The 10,977-nt window shown below is 33.6% G+C and overlaps 1 protein-coding gene and 1 non-coding gene across 2 annotated transcripts; both read right to left on the bottom strand.

Annotated features, from left to right (window-relative positions):
- Nucleotides 1-825: 825 nt before the first annotated feature.
- Nucleotides 826-896, bottom strand: Trnag-gcc. The gene has a single exon. It is a non-coding gene; the product is annotated as a tRNA-Gly (tRNA).
- Nucleotides 897-1,301: 405 nt separating this feature from the next.
- LOC110998835 lies at nucleotides 1,302-5,738 on the bottom strand. Its single transcript, XM_045629286.1, has 6 exons — nucleotides 5,618-5,738; nucleotides 4,894-5,048; nucleotides 3,889-4,074; nucleotides 2,509-2,682; nucleotides 2,061-2,318; nucleotides 1,302-1,841 (listed from the first exon to the last, which is right to left on the bottom strand). Exons 1-6 carry the CDS (start codon nucleotides 5,736-5,738, stop codon nucleotides 1,695-1,697), a joined length of 1,041 nt encoding a protein of 346 aa, XP_045485242.1. The 3' UTR covers nucleotides 1,302-1,694.
- Between the last annotated feature and the right edge of the window lie 5,239 nt (nucleotides 5,739-10,977).

Genomic DNA, 10,977 nt, shown 5'->3' with positions numbered 1-10,977 from the left:
ATCAAACTTCACTTTTATCTTTATTTTACCATACAATTACCACTTATTTTATTACCATATATTTCAAATTTACCTGCGCCATCATAGCTCACCATAGGAGTTGTGAGAGTAGGTTTTAAAAAGTTGTAAATGCAATAATGAGAGCACAAATACTCATTGTCAAATTTGTTGTAGGTGGGACATCCTCTCCATATATTAATTTCACATCTGGATCCTGGTTTGTAGTAGGAGAAAACTGGCGTAGGAGTTCCCTGACAGTCACTGGTGTTAAGATTATAGAGACAGTATTCTGGTGGCACTGAAAATACATTTTGTTGTAAAATATTACTAAAAATTATCGGACAGTGGACACGCTGACCACACAAACAAAAGATGTGCACCATATTTCAATTTCAAATCACACTCTATTTTTTATGTAATTAGAGATAAAGAATTACAATTAAATAACTTACTTATGTAAAAAATAATTTAACATTTATATTGTCATGTTCAAATTAGTGAATATGTATAATAATTTTGTGTAATTATATTTTATGTAACTGGTTTATATTTATAATACCAAAGTTAATACTTACCAGCTTTTACTGTAAATCTTAAAAACAATAAAGTTATTTTCATACCAAACTGAGTAATTTTTGAGGTCATGTTTTGATATTACTAGCTCATTTTCTGCTTGACTTTGCTGTAATTAAAAATCTTGCTTATCTTAATTACTTTTTACTGTTTTATTTATGTTCCGTAACTAATTGCCGCAAAAATGGCAATTTATACTTAATATCCCGCACGCAAGTATGAATCTTATTGTTAATGAAACAAAAACAGTCATGCATCGGCCGGGAATCGAACCCGGGCCGCCCGCGTGGCAGGCGAGCATTCTACCACTGAACCACCGATGCTACATGTACCGAGCTGAATTTATGCATAATAATTTGTAGTACTTTTTAATTATTTATTTAAAATTACTCATATTGTTAACATTTTTTTGTAAAATCTCTTGGTCATAAAAATCAGTTAAATTGCAACCTTATTAAAGTAATATTCTATCTCATTTCATCACCCCATAAGCACAATTTGATAGAAAGAGAAGAAATATCAATTTCTTTTAAGTGTGCAATTTTAATAATTTTACTTTTATTAGTTAGAGGGAAATGTTGATAAATGAGATAAATTTAATATGACCTAGTAATAAAAAAGAATTTGCTATAATTTTAATCATTTACATTGTCATTTTAAATTATAACACTTGTCAAAACAATACCAATAATTGTTAGTATAGAAAGAACGTTTAATAAAAGTTAAAATAATGTCTCAATGTCATTTATTCACAGCTTAGTATTAACGAATCCTACATATTATGCACAACAGTATAAAAATATTTAATATGTCTAAACTAAGTCATGAGTCCGTCCGTTATTTCTTTAGAGATCTTTGGATTTATCGTGTAATTTAAAAATATTACCTCTAAAACTTCTTTGTTTACAGCGCCACCTTTTTATGAAATAATGAACTAGCAAAGTTTTGGTTGATTTTCATTTACTTGTGTTTAGCGCCATCTAAGTAAACGCTTATGAACTAATGCATTTTTACATTTTCAGCGACACCTTTGTACGAATCTACAAAAATAATATTTGGCCCCATCTAGTGTGTTGTGTATTCTGAGGTAATACTTTTAAAATCCTTGAATTTTATTTGTTTCACGTTGAGCTTACAGATTTCGGTTTCCCTGAACTTAGTGAAGCTCGTGGCATCGGTATAGGAGCCACTGCTACTTGTTCCATGTTATCTGGTTTCACATTATGTTTAATCTTCAAATGTAATACTCCGGAGATGCCAACAAGAAGCTGGAACAAAATTGAATAAATGCGTTTTGTTTTATTTTAACTGGATTTCGATCAATTCAATCATTCAATTCAAATATTATATTTTGATTCCTTGCATTTTATGTAAGGACACAATATTTTTTATGAATTTCGGTACTCATAACCTTTAAGTATTGTCATAGTGCCGAAGATGGATTGATACAAAATATTAAACAGAAAAATACTAATAAACTTACTGACCTCTAAAACAATTAATACGATAACATTTATTATCACCAATGCACAGGTTAATTTGTGCATTTTAATCACTGGTGTCTTGCATCCGTTTTCATAGAATTCTCTTCTTGCTTTACATAACTCTCTTTCTCTCTCCTGTAAAAGGTCTGAGCGTCCAGGGTCATATGCGGGACAGCAGGATATTGGCACATCCGGGGGAATATAGGGCGGGATATTGGAACGCCGGTAGTCATCTGCGCTGTAAACTCCACAGCAGCTGAGCTGTAAGAACCATCATATTGAAAATAAGCTAATGTGTGTGTTTCTATTGTCTAGCTACCAGAATTCTTTGACATTGAAAAAAAGACTCAAAGATTGAGTAAAAAAGGCAGACAATATCTCGTTACATTTAGGATTATAACGCTACTCAATTATTTTTATTATGATCAGGGAAATTTTCGAAAATACTGACATCGTGCTGAGTTGTACTCCATATCAGCATATGTCTCTGGTTGTGGTCCTTGGCCAGCCGGAACGAGTCTACCAGGGAACGAGTAAGCTGAATCTCATCTTCCATTGTCACCCTCATGCACACCCCGAGAATTATCGCTTGTAATACCGCTAATATTATTATCGTTGCCGTGGTCTGCAAAAACCAATTAAAAATAAAACTCTTACTACTTAAAGTACGTTTTAGCGTAATTTTTTAGAAATACATTTAGGAGTTGTGCCCATAACGCATGAACAAAATAGATAGACAAAGATGATAACAAAGTGCAAAGGCGTACCAAGAAAAAGAAAGAGAGGTCTCTTAAACGAGAAAAGAAAAGATTATAGGCCAATTGGAGAAGGCCTATACTCTTTAAGAGGTAATTCAAAAAATATATTATAATGTTTTTTAAATAATCAATTAAAAGATATAATCAATCATTTCAAGTGCGTGTTCATTTTGAAAATGTTTCAAGTAATAAATGAGGCTTAATCATTATTATTATTACAGGATCTATGGAGAAATGATGCTGTACTGTACTATTCTAGGCTAAAGTGGAGAGGGACCCTCGACTAGTGAAACCTCTGACTGGCTGGCCTACCATTGCAGGAGCATGAGATGGCCCTCATTAAATTCTTAGTCCAGTGTTATAGATCCGAAGTTTACAATGAGCCATGAGAATTGGCAAACTTTGTGCTAAATCCATGTTGAAATAGCTATCGGATTTACAGTAGTTCGCTGTATAAATTCAGCCAAAGAAAGCCCTTTGTTATCCTTCTTAAAATCGATTTTACTTAGGTATATTGGGTTATATTAGTTTACAGGTCTAGTCGCGTGATATGGCAATCAAAGCTTTCGCCTTTCGTTTTTCACGACTTCAAGGACAATGTTAATGACCTTGCTTTATTCCAATCAGATGACGTGTCCAGTTAAATAACATTACTTTTAAAGTAATTTCAACATGTACTTATCAACTGCTTCGTGGAGTGAAATACTTCACTGCTTGATTTCCTTTAGTTTATTTATTTAATTATTACTTCCTAATGTTTCATCTTACTTATATTATAAAACAAAACACTGATACAATACACAAAGCCCAAACAGATTACATAAATAAACAATATATGTATATGAAAAAGAAAACTAAAAAAAAGCTTATCTGCTTTAAGAAAAGAGTATTCAAAAGGCCGACAACGCACTTGCGAGCACTCAACATAGAAGGATCGATTACTGGCGTGACGATTGTTCCTTAAGGGTGGCCGGAATTGAGTGGGAAATTTAATAGTTATGTCACTGGCTACATCATAACTTGAAAGGTTTATATTACCATGGCGATACAATGGCTAACTATCAAACGCTTACCACATGAAGAGGCTTCTTCTTCTTTCCTAATACTGCGACCAAGGCATAGATTACCAAGGACGTGGTGACTGCAGCCGAGGCTGCAAGTAATATTAATGCGACTAGACGGCTGGACTGATCTTGATTGAAGGCTTTTGAAGCTACTGCTGCGGTGACAGTCACTGCTATTACGGCAATTGATTGGATCTGAAAGAATCAGTGGCTTCACCAAGTTCAAGTATAGTCACCGTGACCACGCACGCTGTAAAGCACGCGAAACGTCGGTTTTTAATTTAAAATGATGTCTAAATAATTATAAGTTTAAATACAATAATACATAACTATAATCCGTAAAAAAGTGTTTTCTTTTAATCTTAAGTACATATAGGTTTTAACAGATGTGAGTAGTGTGGGACTTGTGGCTTCAACGTTCAACTCAAATCCATGTGGTCGTAGGTTCGATACCCGGCTGTGCACTAATGGACTTATCAACATTCGAGCGAACGTTGAAGGAAAATATGAGGAAGCTGGCTTGCTTTAATGAAAAATGCGTGTGTCATGCATTTGGTTGATCACCTACTTGCCAATTAGATTGATAAATGATGATCATGAAACAAATTCAAAACTAAACCAATAAGGTTGTTAAGGATCATCATCAGGATTTTTTTAAAGTTTTAACATAATGAACATTATCTCGTATACCGTTACTTCATGTGTACACAGCTAGGAATAAGATTTCATAATGGTACATATGATTATGTTGCTCTTTTGAAATTCTTTAGGTACATACTTTTTGAAGATTTACTGGTCCTGTTTAACCGTGCGAAGCCGGGTAGGATCGCTAGTTTATTATAATCATATTCCAGACCCACTCTGCCAGGGTGGTTTAAATTATTAATCTACGCTAGAAATAGTGAACATGCGTGTGCGCAGAGACACTTAGATCTAGTCCATGAAGATAGGCCCATGACTCATCTGACACAAGAAAGTGGTCAGACGCTAACAAGTAACAACTAAATGACTTACAATGGTTAGAATTGCAAGGATGATAAAGAGAATCTTGAGGAAGGTCCTGCAGCATGGTTTTTTACTGAAATGGTCTATTTCCGCTGCATATAGTTGGCCGAATCCCTGGCTGTGGGAGGACTTAGATTTGTCATCGTTCGCCTTCGGCTCATTTCCTGTGAACAAATTTTAACATAATCGTTACACTTTACAAAATAAAGTTTCCATATTGCCTAATGGTGATTTTAATGATACATCTTAATTAAGGATGTCTTAGATTTTTTTTTTTTTTTTTTTTTGTAAGGAATCTCGCTGTTGGCCTCAAGGGCCTTTACAGCTCAGCACGGGCTGTTTGGCGAGCTTAGCTTATTTATTTCTTTTATGCGGGACAGAACGCATACTGCGTCTGACATCGGTCTGGCGTGATCGGTGACGTAGCATAGGTGCGTTAGAGTGGGACAGAACGCGTACTGCGTATTCACATCTCTGTGACGTAGCGTAAGCATGGCCTGCGCAGCCGGTACGAGTTAGAGTGAGACTGACTATTTAGGCGTGTTAGTCTGAGTCTGTTAGAGTGGTAGAATTAATATCAAAGACAAAAGGATGCTGCATAAACAAAAAATTGGTAAAAAAATTATAATTTCATAAGTTGATGAAAATGCTATGCTTTACCGCGGCAGTCCGCGAGTGCCACCCGTTTTTTTTGGTTGAAAAACGTCCGAATCGCTTAAATAAATAATCTTACCTTGAGCCGACTTAGTGTTCCCCATCTCTCGGTTACCTGATATGTAACATATATCGACACAACCGGCATTTATAGCCAAAATACAATAGTCATACGCACCACTGGACCGCTGAATGAACATAATGGCACATCAAACTATTGAACTGCGGTCAGCTCAAGGATACTGATAACATTTTTCTACTTCGTAATTATTACCATGTATAATTTTTTTCACGTACAAGATATTGTTTGAAATCCTTATTAATAAAAACCAAATAAAATTAATTATAAGAGAAGTGCATACTAATTGTTTGACATAAGAGAAATTGTTTTAAATCCCTATTAATAAAAACTAAATAGCATTAATTATAAGAGAAATATAGTAATTATTTGACATACAAGAGATGGTTTTAAATCCGTATTAATAAAAACGAAATAACATTAATTATACGAGAAATATAGTAATCGTTTGACACACAAGAGATGGTTTTAAATCCATATTAATAAAAACTAAATTTAGCAATAATTATAAGAGAAATTGCATACTAATTGTTTCACATACAATAGACTTAATTATATGTGAAATGCTTACTTTTGTGACATAATTAAAACAGAACTTTGCGTTTGAGAGAATAAATCCCGGGGGAAAATTATGAAAGAGGCATAATATACTCCTTATAAATATTTTTTTCATACAATGCTAGCGCACCCGACAGACACTGCATGATATTTCAAGCGATTACAATGTATGAAAGTACCTGCTGCTAGCTGGCGCTACCGCTGTGAATCTAATTTGTAAATCTAATCTCTCTCATACAAAAAACTTCACTGAAAACGGTCTAGCCGTTTAAGAGTAATTTAGTGATATATACACGTACAGTTGAATTATATATATAAAGATTTAGTTAGGAAACGTAACTTAAATCACCACCTATTTAAAATCATGACTGCAGTGAATCATTGTGTATTTTTATTTCTGCTGTGCGTACGTTACGTTGAATAAAGAAACAGTTATAATTATTTCAGAGGTTTGCTTGTTTGTTTGTCAGAACAGTGAATGAATCTTGAGATTTTTAATTTTTTTTTTATTTCGACATTCATCCCTAGAAGTTCGAACGCCGTTAGACCAACGGGCTTTTCTTTCTATGAAGGAAAACGGTAATCCAAAACAAGTAAAAAAAATAAGGCAGAAAATTCTGACTGAAATCTGACACCTATTTTTTTTATGGAACGGGTGGCAAACGGGCATGCTCACCTGATGTTAAGTGATACCGCCGACCATGGACCCCCTCAATGCCAGAGGGCTTGCCGGCCTTTTAAGAATTGGTACGCTCTTTTCTTGAAGGACCCTAAGTTGAATTGGTTCGGAAATACTTCAGTGGGCAGCTGGTTCCACAAAATGGTGGTGCGCGGCAAAAAGCAAACAAAATATACATATTTTAATGTTATTTGAGATTGTGGATTAATTGTTGGATTCGGGCGTATGTTAGCTTTTTAAACTATAGCCACATTTAACTGAACGTTATATATCTTAAATTAGTTAAAATACAAATAATATATACATACTTATTTTGTATCCCATTGCACTTACACTTAAATTATTTCAAACATTTTACAAATGATAAAAATCATATCCGGAGCAATACATTTACAGATTGAAACATTTTATTTGGAATAACTAGTGAATCACTGCGACAAAATTTACGGTAACATTAGCACATCACCATACGTTATAAAGGCTATTCAGACAAAAATTTCAATAAAAACTTATAACTACCTTGAAATGAGTGGCGGAGAGTTTATTGCCAGTTCTTCTCTTCCGTTCTTCGCATAATTACTATCTAGTAATAGTAGTCATCCATGCGCATACAAAATAAAAATGTATTCAAATTGGTCCAGCTGTTTCACAGGAGTTCAGTGACATACACACGTACAGCAGAATTACATATAAAGATGTGCGCTGCGTCATACATTACATATATGTACAAAAATTAACAATAAAGCATTAGAAACGTCTTGTTTTAAATACTGCAATAAATTCGCATTCATTAAAATGTATTTTAATTTATGCGTAAACCAATATTAGGAATTAATGTTCTTATTTATGTGGAATACTTTGTTATAATCTATGATGTGTGATGTCGCCTTTACGTATGTGATAATTATATTGTACCACGTATTTTATTGTTTTGAATTTCCTTCTTTTTAGTTAGTTTAGTTCTGAAAATCCGCTAATAATATTCGTCAGCTATTACATCATGAACATAGAAAAAATACAATTTATGTATTAACAATAATAATAAAAATAATGTTTTTTTTATTTTTTTACAGAAGAAGTGTGAGACTGATGACTGTTAAAGCTAAGAATACCTGTGTTCCAAGACATCAGGCACTTCTTCAGCAGGTCTTTAAACCTAGTATAAATTTATGCTTAATAAACAACTACATATACTATACATGCGTTGCAACATTAACAAAATAATTGTGTATAAGGAAACCACATGAAGTATGTGTATGTATTTATGAATGTGCTTAATAGTTTTTTCTTTACTTGTTAATCTAATGAACTTTAACTTAATTAAATACTATAAATTCTTAAATAACATTTAACATCAAACTTAGGGTCAATTTTATACTATTTTATTATGGTTATCATCCTCATAGGATACAGAAAAAATTGTTGATGAGACACCGGTGGCTTCTGGCCAGACTGCAAGCCTGCAGCAATGGGAAAGATTACTGTCAAATAGTTTCTTGTAGAGGGCGCCAAATGTTTGTTATAGGGAAGCTGTCAAACTCCATACTAAATTATTAAACATTGCATTTTTACATTTAATTATTAAGACTTTCAACTGAATGGAACAAAAAATTAGCGACCTCTACTGGAAAAGTTTCTAGTGGTCCATGCCCATTGAAAAAATATGAAAATCACATTAAAGATGGCGTCAGGCCCTTTGCGGTTTTTTCGTGTTTCAATATATTTTTCTGATATAACTGAATCGTAAAATATGTCGTGAGGTCGACTGGTACTACCAAAAATACGTCGGGTAATGTAGGGTTTGTTTTTTACATATTACAGTATTTTAAATTTATATTAATTATAATTTAAAACATAACTAGTCTTTGTTCGTCCTATACAGTTGTTCAAACTTGTTGCCATGGTAACGGCTTTACAACACTACGCACAATAGTGGCTGCCCTTACACCAAGGCCGCGAAAATTTGCAATTAAAGGAACCTTTACTACCAATTCTCGGTACTTTGCCAATGAATTTTACGATGATGACGTCATGATATTAATATGACAATTTAATAGATGATTCTATTATTATAAAGGTGAAGACTTCTGTGTAAGTCGATATTGTTATTTTAAATAATTTTTATGTTCACGTTTGAATTTACTTTATTATTTATTGCTTATAAATTATGTGAGCAGTGTCGACTAGTGGCTTCAGCTAGCAACTGTCATCCCCGAGGTCGTAGGTTCGATTCCTGGCTATGCAGCAATGGACTTTTTGTCTTGAGCGCATTTAACATTCGCTCGACCAGTATAGGAAAACATGGTGAGGAAATCGACTTGTCTTACACCTTAAAGTCAACGGCATATGTCAGACACAGCAGGCTGATCACCTACTTGCCTATAAAATAGGCGCATACCTTAAAAAACGTTGTAGTACCACTGATTTATATTTTTTTTGAATGAATGAATGAATTCTGTAATATTAAGTTATTTGTGTTATAAATTAAATTCGTTTGCTCTTCTTTACCATTATTTTGACAATTTTTTTTAATTGGGTTGTTGGCTAACGCTGCGGGTTAGAGTGAGAGATGACGATCCTACCTACCACTGCCATATGCGTAAGAGAAAGGGAAGCTAGACAGATTGGCGCCATAACGCGTTACGTAAAGAAGCGGTTTACCCTCTCGAAGAGAAGTTGTTACTTCAAAAACTAACTAAACAATTATATCGGTTTCTGTATAGTGCCTAGCAGTCTAGAATTTTGGGGACATATAATCTCTACTTTAGCTGTGATTTTACTGATCACGACGCTATAGCATGATTTACAAAACTTGGGAAAGGATGTGCAAATCTTTGTCTTACGGATTAAAACTAGGTATTAAAGTTTTTTGTACAGCTTATGTGTACTATATTAACAACATACAATTCTCTATACTCCATACAGTATCCTACCCTGTACGTCGTTTTCTATTACTAATATTAGCTTCTCGCGCCTTGGGTCCGGCTGAATGTTTTTTTTTATTGGCTAGTGGGCCTAACTCCCCGGCGACTTACGTCCCGAGGCCGAGAAAGCTGTTATTAAGGTATTCAGAAAAAGGTTTTATAGTGTACAAAATATTTGCGTTGGACATATTTTGGATGGTTGAGGGTCGTTTTTGCTATTTGATACAATTTCCTTCCTTAAACCACCCGAACGCGGCCTAATGGTTAGACTGGTGGATCTGCCTTTAGGTTAGACTGGCATAAGGGTATCCGGGTAGGGCATTTTGTATTATTGATATGTTGCCTGAGCACAGATAGTAGCTGAAAATATTCTGTAAAATAGGGCCGATTTTACAGTCCCCTTCTGCCTAACTTCTCGACAGACATACCGGACAGACTAAAAGAAAAACTAACATTTGTTAATTTAACATTTTTATTGAATGAGCAAGAATTATGCTTTGCCAATGACGCAGTCACGACCCTGATTGATTATGAAAATAAAATAAGAAATGAATTAAAGTATTGTTCAATCGTCTTATAAAGTAATATTGTAATTAGTATTTTCTAATACCAAGGCTACCTAAGGTTTAGGTCTTAAACTTGAACTCCGCCCGGTGAATAAAGAATTTCCTTTTTATTATAGAAAATATGACATTACATATATCGGGTTCCTTAGCTGAAAAAATTTCGGATTGTCACTATGTAAAAAAATATATGAAAGGGATTAGTATTAGTATTTATTTAAGTATTGTCTATTATTTCTTTAGTGTGTGTGTGTGTGTCTGTGTTATTGAAAAGACTAAAATAATATATAAATGAATGATCTCTTTTATTTTTGACACTTAACAAATATACGTTATAGTATTTGAGGAGAAGAAAAAACTGTTTTACAGCGTTCCCCTAGGGCCAACGTTAAAATGATAACAAATAAAAAAAGACTGAAGTCTACAGTCTATTTATACTAGAGAACAAGGACAGAGTGTCTTCCACTTAATAGAGATCTTGTATTAAAAATCCAATTTAAAGTAAATGTGGTTAGTTTTAAATTACTTACGACTCTTAAGTTAGTGTAAATCGTAATAAATAAAATAAAAAAAAACATTTATTTCCGACCAATTAATAAGTACATATAAAACTTATAATTAATAAGTTTAACTATC

Source organism: Pieris rapae, chromosome 8 (assembly GCF_905147795.1).
Source record: "Pieris rapae chromosome 8, ilPieRapa1.1, whole genome shotgun sequence".
NCBI lineage: Eukaryota > Metazoa > Arthropoda > Insecta > Lepidoptera > Pieridae > Pieris > Pieris rapae.
Note: the sequence above shows the minus strand (reverse complement) of the source record. Positions and strands in the feature narration are given on the sequence as shown.

Bases quoted from the DNA above. Each gene is read 5' to 3' on its own strand.
- LOC110998835 (XM_045629286.1), bottom strand. From the start codon at position 5,738: ATGTTCATTCAGCGGTCCAGTGGTGCGTATGACTATTGTATTTTGGCT. The intron at 2,683-3,888 runs GTAAGCGTTTGA...TGGTTTTTGCAG, and splicing joins AGAAGAAGCCTCTTCATGTG to ACCACGGCAACGATAATAAT. The intron at 2,319-2,508 runs GTCAGTATTTTC...TGGTTCTTACAG, and splicing joins GGAGTACAACTCAGCACGAT to CTCAGCTGCTGTGGAGTTTA.